General features: G+C 38.3%; 1 protein-coding gene across 1 annotated transcript in view; it reads right to left on the minus strand.

Annotated features, from left to right (window-relative positions):
* LOC128654296 (retinol dehydrogenase 7) overlaps positions 1–13,602 on the minus strand; it is a 100,595-nt gene that overhangs the window by 30,819 nt on the left and 56,174 nt on the right. Inside the window, exon 3 of the mRNA XM_053708153.1 lies at positions 11,353–11,611. Within this exon, the coding sequence (XP_053564128.1) occupies positions 11,353–11,611 (259 nt within the window). The remainder of the gene's footprint in view (positions 1–11,352; positions 11,612–13,602) is intronic.

Raw genomic sequence — 13,602 nt, forward strand, 5'->3', positions numbered from 1 at the left:
TAGTTAAAATAAATTGAAAGTTGCCTGTAAAATAAAAATAAATCCTAAGATAGCTACAATATAATTATTATTTATATTGTAGCTATATTAGGGTTTATTTTAAAGGTAAGTATTTAGTTTTAAATAGGATTCATTTAGTTAATAAGAGTTAAATTTATTTAGATGTATTTAATTAATATTTAAGTTAGGGAGGTGTTAGGGTTAGTGTTAGACTTAGGTTTAGGGGTTAATCATTTTATTACAGTGGCGGCGGTGTAGAGGGGGCAGGATAGGGGTTAATAAATTTATTAGAGGTGGCGACGGTGTAGGGGGGGCAGATTAGGGGTTAATAAGTTTAATATAGGTTGTGGCGGGGTCCGGGACCGGCGGTTTAGGGGTTAAACTATTTAGGTGCGGCGAGGTACGGAATCGGCAGGATAGGGGTTAATAACTTAATTATAGGTGGCAGCAGTATAGGGGGGGCAGGGTAGGGGTTACTAGGTATAATGTAGGTGGCGGCGGGGTCCGGGAGCGGCAGTTTAGGGGTTAATACATATATTATAGTTGCGGCGGGGTCCGGGAGCGGCGGTTTAGGGGGTAATAACTTTATTTAGTTGCGACGGTGTAGGGGGAGCAGATTAGGGGTGTTTAGACTCGGGGTACATGTTAGGGTGTTAGGTGTAGACAGCTCCCATAGGAATGAATGGGATATCTGGCAGCAGCGAACATGAACTTTTGCTATGGTCAGACTCCCATTGATTCCTATGGGATCCGCCGCCTCCAGGGCGGCGGTTTGAAAACCAGGTACGCTGGGCCGGAAAAGTGCCGAGTGTACCTGCTAGTTTTTTGATAACTAGCAAAAGTAGTCAGATAGTGCCGCACTTGTGTGCGGAACATCTGGAGTGACGTAAGAATCGATCTGTGTCGGACTGAGTCCGGCGGATCGAAGCTTACGTCACAAAATTCTACTTTTGCCGGTGTCTAGGGCTTGATAATTACGGCGAATCAGCCTCGCCTCAAATACGCTGCGGAATTCCAGCGTATTTGAGGTAGACACGTTTATAACTAGAGGCCACTGTGTCAAATATTGTATTTTAAAAGGGTTGTACTTGCCCTCAAAAGTTTCCAGTCCTCCTCTGGTGATACTAACCTCTTCTGCTGCTGCTAACATTTCTGTGTTTGCACAATATCTGAGTATTCCCAAAACAGCCACAGCCAAAAAGGTGATTTGCATTTGGTTACAGTTATTTCTCTCTTGCATGTGTGTGTCTTTGTGTGAGTGTGTGTGTGTGAGAATTTGTGTGAGTGTGTGAGAATTTGTGTGAGAGTGTGTGTGTGAGAATTTGTGTGAGAGTGTGTGTGTAAGAGAGCGTGTCTGTTTCATGGGGGGGGGGTGACACCATGAGTTACCGCACCAGGTGACACCAACCCTAGTGACGCGACTGCCTACAATAAACTACCAATGGCCCTTAAAAGGGCCTTTTGTTTGGCATTGCCCCAAATATATCAGCTCTTTTACCTGGAAAAAAATACAAACACCCCACAATGCCACACAAAAGGCCTTTTTAAGGGCCATTGGTAGTTTATTGTAGGCTAGGGTTTTTTTTTATTTTGGGTGGGCTTTTATATTTTGATAGGGCTATTAGATTAGATGTAATTCTTTTTTATTTTTGATAAATTGCTTGTTATTTTTCGTAATTTAGTGTTTTTTTTGTTGTAATTTAGTTAGTTTTTATTTTTTGTAGGTAGATACTTTTTAGAATAGTGTTAGGATTTTTTATTGGTAGTTTAGTTTTATTTAATTGGTAGTTAGTTCAATTTTAGTTTAATAATTATAATAGTTTAATTGTTAGTTTAAAATTATTTTTTTAATTTGACAGGTAAGTTTTAATTTAATTTAAGCTAGGGAAATTGTAATTTTAATATAAGGTTAGGGGGGCATTAGGTTTAGGGGTTATTAGTTTAAATTAGTTTATTACGTTGTGGAGGGCTTTCAGTTTAGGGGTTAATAGTTTATTTTAGTATATTTCTTTGTGGGGGGGCTTGAGGTTTAGGGTTTAATAGGTTTATTATAGCGGCGGTGTGGGCGGACGGCAGACAAGGGGTTAATAACATTTAAATAGTGTTTTTGATGCTGGAGGGCGGCGGTTTAGGGGTTAATAACTTTAGTATAGTGGTGACGATGTCGGGGGCAGCGGAATAGGGGTTAATAAATTTATTATAGTGTTTGCGATGCGGGAGGGCCTCGGTTTAGGGGTTAATAGGTAGTTTATGGGTGTTTAGTGTACTTTGTAGCAGTTTAGTTATGAGTTTTATGTTACAGCTTTGTAACGTAAAACTCATAACTACTGACTTCAGATGGCGGTACGGATCATGTGGTTTTAGGCTGTAACGCTCACTTTTTAGCCTCACCACAAAACTCGTAATAGCAGCTCTATGGGAATACCATGAAAATACGTAATTTTTACGTGTGCGGGACTGGCCTTGCGGTACAGAATAAAAGGTGTGCGATACACCTATACTGACAAGACTTGTAATAGCTGCGGTGCTGTTTTAACGCTGAAAATGCCATATTTTCAGCGTTACTAGCCGCAACACAAAACTTGTAATCTAGCTGATATATATTTATGTGTTAATATATGTACTGTATACACGTATTAACACATAAATATTTATGTATATAGTCAGGGCTCAAAATGTTAAATCCTAAGCTACTAGCCAGGACAAAATTCTACTTGCCACTTCTAATCTCACCCACAGCACATCCTCTACTTCACCCCTCTTTGCATATGTTTAGCCATTGTGAAACAATTTGTAATATTGTTTTTATATTATACCATAACAAATTAAATAATACTATATACATTAATAAATTAACAAAAATAATTTCATAGCAGCTAGAAACATCAACTAGATGTTCTGGGGAAGACAACAGCTGGATAGAAAAATGAAGTTGTTGAACATAGAGAGTACAGAGAGCGCTGACAGTGATGGAAGATCATAGGAGACCTGGAGATTTTTTTTTTAATAACTATCATCTCTACCTTCTCGCTCTTAACTATCTTTCTCGACTCTCTCCTCTCTTCAATATCTTTTTTTTTTACCCTCCCCCTTTTTTGTCAAGCCATATCTTCTCTTTGCACTCTTTCTTTCCCCTCTCTCATATCTCTTCTCTCTTTTTTTCTCCATTCTCTCTTAACTCTACCTTCTTCTCTACTTTTCCTCTCCAATCTCTCTCTCTCTCTTTCTCTTTCTCTTTCTCTCTCTCTCTCTCTCTCTCCCTGTTTACCCTCTCAGAAGTAACAGTCTAAGCGCTAATTGGGTCCTTACAGCCCTAGAGGAATAACATATCCCCGTATTTTCATGGCTATATAATATCCCTTTAGATAATAGTTTTAGCACACAGCCCAAAATGTGTGTTTTCTGCAAATAAGTGCGCTGGTATTACAAGTTGACAACAATGCGAACGCGAGCTCGCATTGCTAGGAAGCATTGCGCTCACGAGAGCCTATAGGAGTTTCGTTCTCATGCCGTGAGACATGATATGCGAACCTCGCGCAGCAAAGGGGGTAAGTAGCACAGTGATGGCAGCAAAGTGTAAATATATATGTATATTATTATATACATATAGATTTATGTGTTAATATGTGTATATACACATATTAACACATAAATATATATGTATATAAGCATATACATATATACAGGGAGTGCAGAATTATAAGCAAATGAGTATTTTGACCACATCATCCTCTTTATGCATGTTGTCTTACTCCAAGCTGTATAGGCTCGAAAGCCTGCTACCAATTAAGCATATTAGGTGATGTGCATCTCTGTAATGAGAAGGGGCGTGGTCTAATGACATCAACACCCTATATCAGGTGTGCATAATTATTAGGCAACTTCCTTTCCTTTGGCAAAATGGGTCAAAAGAAGGACTTGACAGGCTCAGAAAAGTCAAAAATAGTGAGATATCTTGCAGAGGGATGCAGCACTCTTAAAATTGCAAAGCTTCTGAAGCGTGATCATCGAACAATCAAGCGTTTCATTCAAAATAGTCAACAGGGTTGCAAGAAGCGTGTGGAAAAACCAAGGCGCAAAATAACTGCCCATGAACTGAGAAAAGTCAAGCGTGCAGCTGCCAAGATGCCACTTGCCACCAGTTTGGCCATATTTCAGAGCTGCAACATCACTGGAGTGCCCAAAAGCACAAGGTGTGCAATACTCAGAGACATGGCCAAGGTAAGAAAGGCTGAAAGACGACCACCACTGAACAAGACACACAAGCTGAAACGTCAAGACTGGGCCAAGAAATATCTCAAGACTGATTTTTCTAAGGTTTTATGGACTGATGAAATGAGAGTGAGTCTTGATGGGCCAGATGGATGGGCCCGTGGCTGGATTGGTAAAGGGCAGAGAGCTCCAGTCCGACTCAGACGCCAGCAAGGTGGAGGTGGAGTACTGGTTTGGGCTGGTATCATCAAAGATGAGCTTGTGGGGCCTTTTCGGGTTGAGGATGGAGTCAAGCTCAACTCCCAGTTCTACTGCCAGTTTCTGGAAGACACCTTCTTCAAGCAGTGGTACAGGAAGAAGTCTGCATCCTTCAAGAAAAACATGATTTTCATGCAGGACAATGCTCCATCACACGCGTCCAAATACTCCACAGCGTGGCTGGTAAGAAAGGGTATAAAAGAAGAAAATCTAATGACATGGCCTCCTTGTTCACCTGATCTGAACCCCATTGAGAACCTGTGGTCCATCATCAAATGTGAGATTTACAAGGAGGGAAAACAGTACACCTCTCTGAACAGTGTCTGGGAGGCTGTGGTTGCTGCTGCACGCAATGTTGATGGTGAACAGATCAAAACACTGACAGAATCCATGGATGGCAGGCTTTTGAGTGTCCTTGCAAAGAAAGGTGGCTATATTGGTCACTGATTTGTTTTTGTTTTGTTTTTGAATGTCAGAAATGTATATTTGTGAATGTTGAGATGTTATATTGGTTTCACTGGTAAAAATAAATAATTGAAATGGGTATATATTTGTTTTTTGTTAAGTTGCCTAATAATTATGCACAGTAATAGTCACCTGCACACACAGATATCCCCCTAAAATAGCTATAACTAAAAACAAACTAAAACTACTTCCTAAACTATTCAGCTTTGATATTAATGAGTTTTTTGGGTTCATTGAGAACATGGTTGTTGTTCAATAATAAAATTAATCCTCAAAAATACAACTTGCCTAATAATTCTGCACTCCCTGTATTTACTGGGAACACACAGTTCCATTAGACTGCAATGTAAAGGCACTTCAGTGCTGTTTTTTTTCCACCCGACAAAGGGTTCTGGACTTTCTTTTTCAAATAAAGATATCAAGAGAACAAAGAAAGAAAAATTGATAGTAGGAGTAAATTAGAAAGTTGATTAAAATTGCATGCTCTATCTGAATCATGAAAGAAAAAAATTGGGTTCAGTATCCCTTTAATTATTCTTAAAGCTGCAAGCTATACAAAAAGCTTATTCACCAAATTACAGTTGCTCTCTAACTCAGGCAATAACTCAGGCAATAAAATAGCACCTAAGCCTCATATATTTTAGAAAACATAAATATATTAAATCAAAAGTCAAACTAGACATATTTTACATATTAAACCTATTGTGCATAATGTTATGAACTGTGTATACCATTTTACAACTCTAGTAACTTACAAGGTATGGCAGAGGCCCAAGATAAACCATGTGAATAGAAAACAAACAAACAAAATGTTAAAGGCTAATGACTTTAATTATTCTTGTTAAAATATCTTTAGCGTGCGTCAAATGTAGCGCCTTTTACAAGTTGAAAGCAAATGCGTACATTCAAGAGCAATTTAATTTAATGTTAAGATCTAAATTGAGAAACACATATTTTACATTCCTATTTTCTTCACATATATATTTTCTATACATATCTGATACTGATGTAAAATATTCAGGCATAGGTATATATATATATATCAGTATATATATATATATATATATATATATATATATATATATACATACAGTATCTCACAAAAGTGAGCACACATTTTTGTAAATATTTTATTATATCTTTTAATGTAACACTGAAGAAATGACACTTTGCTACAATGTAAAGTAGTGAGTGTACAGCCTGTATAACAGTGTAAATTTGCTGACTCTTCAAAATAACTCAACACACAGCCATTAATGTCCAAACCATTGGCAACAAAAGTGAGTACACCCCTAAGTGGTGATGTCCAAATTGGGCCCAATTAGCCATTTTCCCTCCCCGGTGTCATGTGACTCGTTAGTGTTACAAGATCTCAGGTGTGAATGGGGAGCAGGTGTGTTAAATTTGGTGTTATCGCCCTCACACACTCTCATACTGGTCACTGGAAGTTCAACATGGCACCTCATGGCAAAGAACTCTCTTTGTTGCTCTACATAAAGATGGCCTAGGCTATGAGAAGATTGGCAAGACCCTGAAACTGAGCCGCAGCATGGTGGGCAAGACCATACATCGGTTTCACAGGACAGGTTCCACTCAGAACAGGCCTTCGCCATGGTTGAACATAGAGGTTGAGTGCACGTGCTCAGCGTCATATCCAGAGGTTGTCTTTGGGAAATAGATGTATGAGTGCTGCTAGCAGTGCTGCAGAGGTTGAAGGGGTGGGGGGTCAGCCTGTCATAAGCCGCACACTGCATCAAATTGGTCTGCCTGAATGTCGTCCCAGAAGGAAGCCTCTTCTAAAGATGATGCACAAGGAAGCCCACAAACAGTTTGCTGAAGAAAAGCAGACTAAGGACATGGATTCTTGTGGATCGATAAAACCAAGATTAACTTATGTGGTTCATATGGTGTCAAGCGTGTGTGGCAGCAACCAGGTGAGGGGTACAAAGACAAGTGTGTCTTGCCTACAGTCAAGCATGGTGGTGGGAGTGTCATGGTCTGGGCCTGCATGAGTGCTGCGGGCACTGGGGAGCTACAGTTCATTGAGGGAACCATGAATGCCAACATGTACTGTGACATACTGAAGCAGAGCATGATCTCCTCCCTTCGGACACTGGTCCGCAGGGCAGTATTCCAACATGATAACGATGCCAAACACACCTCCAAGGTGACCACTGCCTTGCTAAAGAAGCTGAGGGTAAAGGTGATGGACTGGCCAAGCATGTCTCCAGACCTTAACCCTATTGAGCATCTATGGGGCATTGTCAAACAGAAGCTGGGGAGCGCAATGTCTCTAACATACACCAGCTCCGTGATGTTCTCATGGAGGAGTGGAAGAGGACGCCAGTGGCAACCTGTGAAGCTCTGGTAAACTCCATGCCCAAGAGGGTTACGGCAGTGCTGGAAAATAATGTTAAACACAAAAAATATTGACTTTTTGGGCCCAATTTGGACATCTCCACTTAGGGGTGTACTCACTTTTGTTGACAACAGTTTAGACATTAATGGCTGAGTGTTGAGTTATTTTGAGGGGTCAGCAAATTTACACTGTTCTACAGGCTGTACACTCACTACTTTACATTGTAGCAAAGTGTAATTTCTTCAGTGTTGTCACATGAAAATATATAATAAAATATTTACAAAAATGTGAGGGGTGTACTCACTTTTGTGAGATACTGTATATATATATATATATATATATATATATATATATATATATATATATATAAAAAAAAAAGAATAAATATAACACTATCCTGTAAGTGAAGAACAATGTAAGATATGTACAACAAAATATACAGTAAAGCACATATAAACACACACACACACACACATATATATATATATATACAGGGAGTGCAGAATTATTAGGCAAGTTGTATTTTTGAGGATTAATTTTATTATTGAACAACAACCATGTTCTCAATGAACCCAAAAAACGCATTAATATCAAAGCTAAATAGTTTTGGAAGTAGTTTTTAGTTTGTTTTTAGTTATAGCTATTTTAGGGGGATATCTGTGTGTGCAAGTGACTATTACTGTGCATAATTATTAGGCAACTTAACAAAAAACAAATATATACCCATTTCAATTATTTATTTTTACCAGTGAAACCAATATAACATCTCAACATTCACAAATATACATTTCTGACATTCAAAAACAAAACAAAAACAAATCAGTGACCAATATAGCCACCTTTCTTTGCAAGGACACTCAAAAGCCTGCCATCCATGGATTCTGTCAGTGTTTTGATCTGTTCACCATCAACATTGCGTGCAGCAGCAACCACAGCCTCCCAGACACTGTTCAGAGAGGTATACTGTTTTCCCTCCTTGTAAATTTCCCATTTGATGATGGACCACAGGTTCTCAATGGGGTTCAGATCAGGTGAACAAGGAGGCCATGTCATTAGATTTTCTTCTTTTATACCCTTTCTTGCCAGACACGCTGTGGAGTACTTGGACGCGTGTGATGGAGCATTGTCCTGCATGAAAATCATGTTTTTCTTGAAGGATGCAGACTTCTTCCTGTACCACTGCTTGAAGAAGGTGTCTTCCAGAAACTAGCAGTAGGACTGGGAGTTGAGCTTGACTCCATCCTCAACCCGAAAAGGCCCCACAAGCTCATCTTTGATGATACCAGCCCAAACCAGTACTCCACCTCCACCTTGCTGGCGTCTGAGTCGGACTGGAGCTCTCTACCCTTTACCAATCCAGCCACGGGCCCATCCATCTGGCCCATCAAGACTCACTCTCATTTCATCAGTCCATAAAACCTTAGAAAAATCAGTCTTGAGATATTTCTTGGCCCAGTCTTGACGTTTCAGCTTGTGTGTCTTGTTCAGTGGTGGTCGTCTTTCAGCCTTTCTTACCTTGGCCATGTCTCTGAGTATTGCACACCTTGTGCTTTTGGGCACTCCAGTGATGTTGCAGCTCTGAAATATGGCCAAACTGGTGGCAAGTGGCATCTTGGCAGCTGCACGCTAGACTTTTCTCAGTTCATGGGCAGTTATTTTGCGCCTTGGTTTTTCCACACGCTTCTTGCGACCCTGTTGACTATTTTGAATGAAACGCTTGATTGTTCGATGATCACGCTTCAGAAGCTTTGCAATTTTAAGTGCTGCATCCCTCTGCAAGATATCTCACTATTTTTGACTTTTCTGAGCCTGTCAAGTCCTTCTTTTGACCCATTTTGCCAAAGAAAAGGAAGTTGCCTAATAATTATGCACACCTGATATAGGGTGTTGATGTCATTAGACCACACCCCCTTCTCATTACAGAGATGCACATCACCTAATATGCTTAATTGGTAGTAGGCTTTCGAGCCTATACAGCTTGGAGTAAGACAACATGCATAAAGAGGATGATGTGGTCAAAATACTCATTTGCCTAATAATTCTGCACTCCCTGTATATATATATATATATATATATATATATATATACATACATATATATATATAAGTGCTTTGGAACCCTTTTGCAATCAAGTAGCTGAAAACATGTAAAATCATATTTATGCAATATTCATATTTAATAAGGTATTTAACTATATCATTTGTATGTCGACGACACCCAAATCTACTTCTCTGCACCAGACCTATCCCCTTCCTTGCTAACCCGTGTCACTAACAAACATCTCTTCCTGGATGTCCTTTCACTACCTAAATCTAAATCTCTCCAAAACTGAGCTCCTTATTTTCCTCTCTTCTTCCAAAATCTCCACCCCCAATTTCTCTATAACGGTTGACAACTCCATCATTGCCCCTACCATTTGACTCAGATCTTTCTTTCACTCCTCACATTCAGTCCTTGGCTAAAGCCTGCCGCTTCCACCTTAAAAACATCTCTAAAATTAGACATTTCCTTACACAAGACACAACTAAGATTTGAATCCACTCTCTTATCCTTTCCCACCTTGATTACTGCAACTCTGTCCTCTCTGGTCTTCCCAGCTGCTGCCTAGCTCCTTTACAATCCATAATGATTGCCTCTGCCAGGCTCATCTTCCTTACATGTTGCTCTTCATCTGCTGCACCTCTCTGCCAATCCCTTTACTGGTTTCCTCTTGCCTCTAGGATTAAACACAAAATTCTCACTCTGACATACAAAGCCCTCAACTGCACTGCTCTGCCTTATATCTCAGACCTTGTCTTCAGATACTCTCCCTCCCATCCCCTTCGCTCTGCTCATGACCTCCTACTCTTCTCCTCTCTTGTTACCTCATCACACTCCCATTTACAGAACTTCTCCAGACTGGCTCCAATCTTGTGGAACTCTCTGCCTCGCTCCACAATACTCTCCCCTAGTTTTGAAACTTCAAGGGCTCCCTAAAGACTCTACTGTTCAGAGATGCATGCAACCTACACTAACCTTTCTTTATACCAGTTCCTCTACTCCATTGTTATCCCCTTGAACCCCCTTAGCATGTAAGCCTTAGAGCCCATCTGTTTGTAGATCACCTTCTTAAGAGCTGACTACAACAGTGCGACTCTTGGCAGGGCCCTCTCTACCCATTTGATCCTTATAATTGTTTTGTTGTACTCTGCCTTTGTTCATAGCGCAGCGGAATCTGTTGGCACTCTACAAATAACCTATAATAATAATAAATAATAATAATTATGTATTTACTGTACATTTTTTACATTCCAATGTTCTTCACATAGAGGAATATGTTCTGTTTTTTTAAATAGATGTTCCTATATTTATCGATATATATATATATATATATATTTATATCTATACCTAAAAGATATATATATATATATATATATATATATATATATATATAGTATATATTTATATATATATATATATATAGGAATATATATTTATTAATATGAGTTATATACATAAACATTTATGTGTTAATATGTAAAGAACATTGTAATGTGAAACATTAATATTTCATGTTGGGTTAGCGTGCTTGAGTAAACGTGAGAAAGTTTTTTTCCCACTTCATTGAAGTAACATAATCGCATTATCGCGTCGGGTTAGCGCGTGAGTGAAATTTTTTTAATTTCAACTTGTAATATGCAAGGTATCTGATGTGCACAAAATGCTGAAGTTGAGTGCAGTTAGCGCGTGAACGGGAGTAATAATTAGCAATCCACTCAAAATCTAGCGCTTATATTGATAATTGGTGGCTTTAGATATGGATTTTCTTACTCAACTAAAGCTGAACTTGTCTGATAATCAAGTAATGCATAAATGTCTGTTAAAGATAAGTTAATGAGCTGACTAGTTTCAACTGTTCATTTTGATATGCTAGTTTAATAATCTTATTTGCATGATTTTGTATGAGTTGCTTTGAACGTTACAGAATAGAACATTTTAAACACCTGTTCTTCATTTTAAGAAACACCATAACTTATAAAAAAGAAAGAAAAATATTTCTGTAAAATAATCCTTCTTACCGAAGGCTGTCAGAGAAAGCTTCAACTCCATATTTAGCAATACAGTAGCCTCCACCAAGTGTAGATACTCTTCCAAGGACACTAGAAACATTGACAATTCGCCCATGGGCTTTTCTGATGAGGGGGAGCAATTTTATTGTCACATCAACCACTCCTAGTAAATTTACGTTTAGCATTTTCATATAGGCTTCTTTTTTCAACCACTCATTAGGAGCTGTGGGAAGACCTATTCCAGCATTATTCACCAAACCCCAGAGCCCTGCAAAGGTGTATAAAGAAAATGTTAAAATTAGCCTTTATAAATAAATAATCACAAAATGTAGTCCAAGCCAACAATTAGATGTAGCTACTTGTATAGATCACAATCATAGTATAATAATGTATTATCACTGAAAAAAGTGAATGTGCCTCTTTTTGTTAAAGCTTTTTCAATGCTTATAGTATTCAAATATTTTAGCTGAAATCCTTCTGTTGGGCTTCATCCCATTAGGACTCCGCACATCTGCTTAAGAGCTTCATTGAGAGTATTTTTTGGATGTGCCTATATTTATAGTCAGTATAATTTGCTTATAAATAAAGTTCATCTTTGTGTGCTTGAGAGAACTTTACTAGTTTTTTTATGGTGAAACTGATATATGAGATTGCCTCAGATTAGAGAGCAAGAGAGAGCTTTGTAGAATTCCTGTCACATCAGCAAAAAAATATCAAATACTCCAAAAAAAATACCTTGTTCAAGCAATTCACACCACAAGACTTATTTAATATATTCTATCATATATTTATATAGAGAAACTCATAAACTATAAAATCAAAATAAAATGTAACTGTCATTTTACTGACTACATTGTACTTTATGAAAAGATTACAAGTGGCGCGCTAAAGTTAGCAAGGGTCGCGATAAACAATATCTCATCAGAGTTAACTTCTGCACATATTACGAGATGAAAGTAAACTGGTGTGCTTGAGAGCATACAAAATTTGCTCTCGTCAGATTAGTGCGAGACCTAAAAAAAGTTGCAAAAAGCACAACATAAGTACTTTAAAACAGAGTCTTACACTCATATATACAATATCTGATAAAAATGATTCTAATAAATATTAAAACTTGTTTTAATGAGGATTAAAAGGTATATGGTATATGACAAAGTGTTTGACTGGAAAGGGCTATTATGTATATGTTCAATACAATGCACAAAAATACTCAACACAGGTTTATCCAAAAAAAAAATATCTTTCTTAAATATATGTATGCCACAATTATTGGCACTCCTATGAATTCATATGAGAAAAATATATTTGAAGTATATTCCCAAAGAAATTTTACATTTTTTAGTAAAGCTGAGTAACTAGGAACAGGAAATTGTTCAACCATGACTTCCTGTTTCACAGGGGTATAAATATGAGATAACACATAGGTCAAATTCCCTTAGTCATTCATCACAATGGGTAAGACCAAGTAATACAGCTGTGATGTGCAGCAACAGGTTGTTGAATGTCACAAAATGGGAAATGGATATAAGAAAATAGCAAAATATTTAAAAAAAAACTTCCATTTCCACCATCAGGGCAGTAATTAAGAAGTTCCAGTCAACTGGAGATGTTATGAATCAACCTAGAATGCATCTCAATGCACTGTGAAAAGGATGGTTTGAATGGCCAAAATATCTCCAAGGATCATAGCTGGAAAATTGAAGAAGTTAGTTGCGTCTTGGGATCAGAAAGTTTTCAAAACTACAATCCGACATTACCTACATCACCACAAGTTGTTCGGAAAGGTTTAAAGAGAAAAGCCTCTACTTTCATCCAAAAACATACTTAAGCATCTTCAGTTTGCCAGACCATACTTGAACTTCAAATGGAATCGGATTCTATGGTCAGATAAAACCAAAATGGAACTTTTTGGCAAAAAACACCAGAGGGTTGAGTGCACACAGAAAGGTAGCTTAATGGAAAAGTACCTCATGCCCACGATTCAATATTGTGGTGGATTATTAATGATCTGGGGCTGTTTTTCTGCCAGAGGACCTGGACATTTTGCTAGGATACATGGTATCATGGATTATCAACAGATATTAAATGGACACCTGACTGCCTCTGCCAGAAAGCTTTAAATGGGCCATGGTTGGATCTTCCAGCAGGACAATGATCCAAAAGAAACACCAAAAGCAAAACAAAAATGGTTTACTGACCACAAAATCAAGGACCTGCCATGGCCATCCCAGTCCCCTGACTTGAACCCCATAGAAAACC

This window comes from Bombina bombina, chromosome 3 (assembly GCF_027579735.1).
Source record: "Bombina bombina isolate aBomBom1 chromosome 3, aBomBom1.pri, whole genome shotgun sequence".
Classification (NCBI taxonomy): domain Eukaryota; kingdom Metazoa; phylum Chordata; class Amphibia; order Anura; family Bombinatoridae; genus Bombina; species Bombina bombina.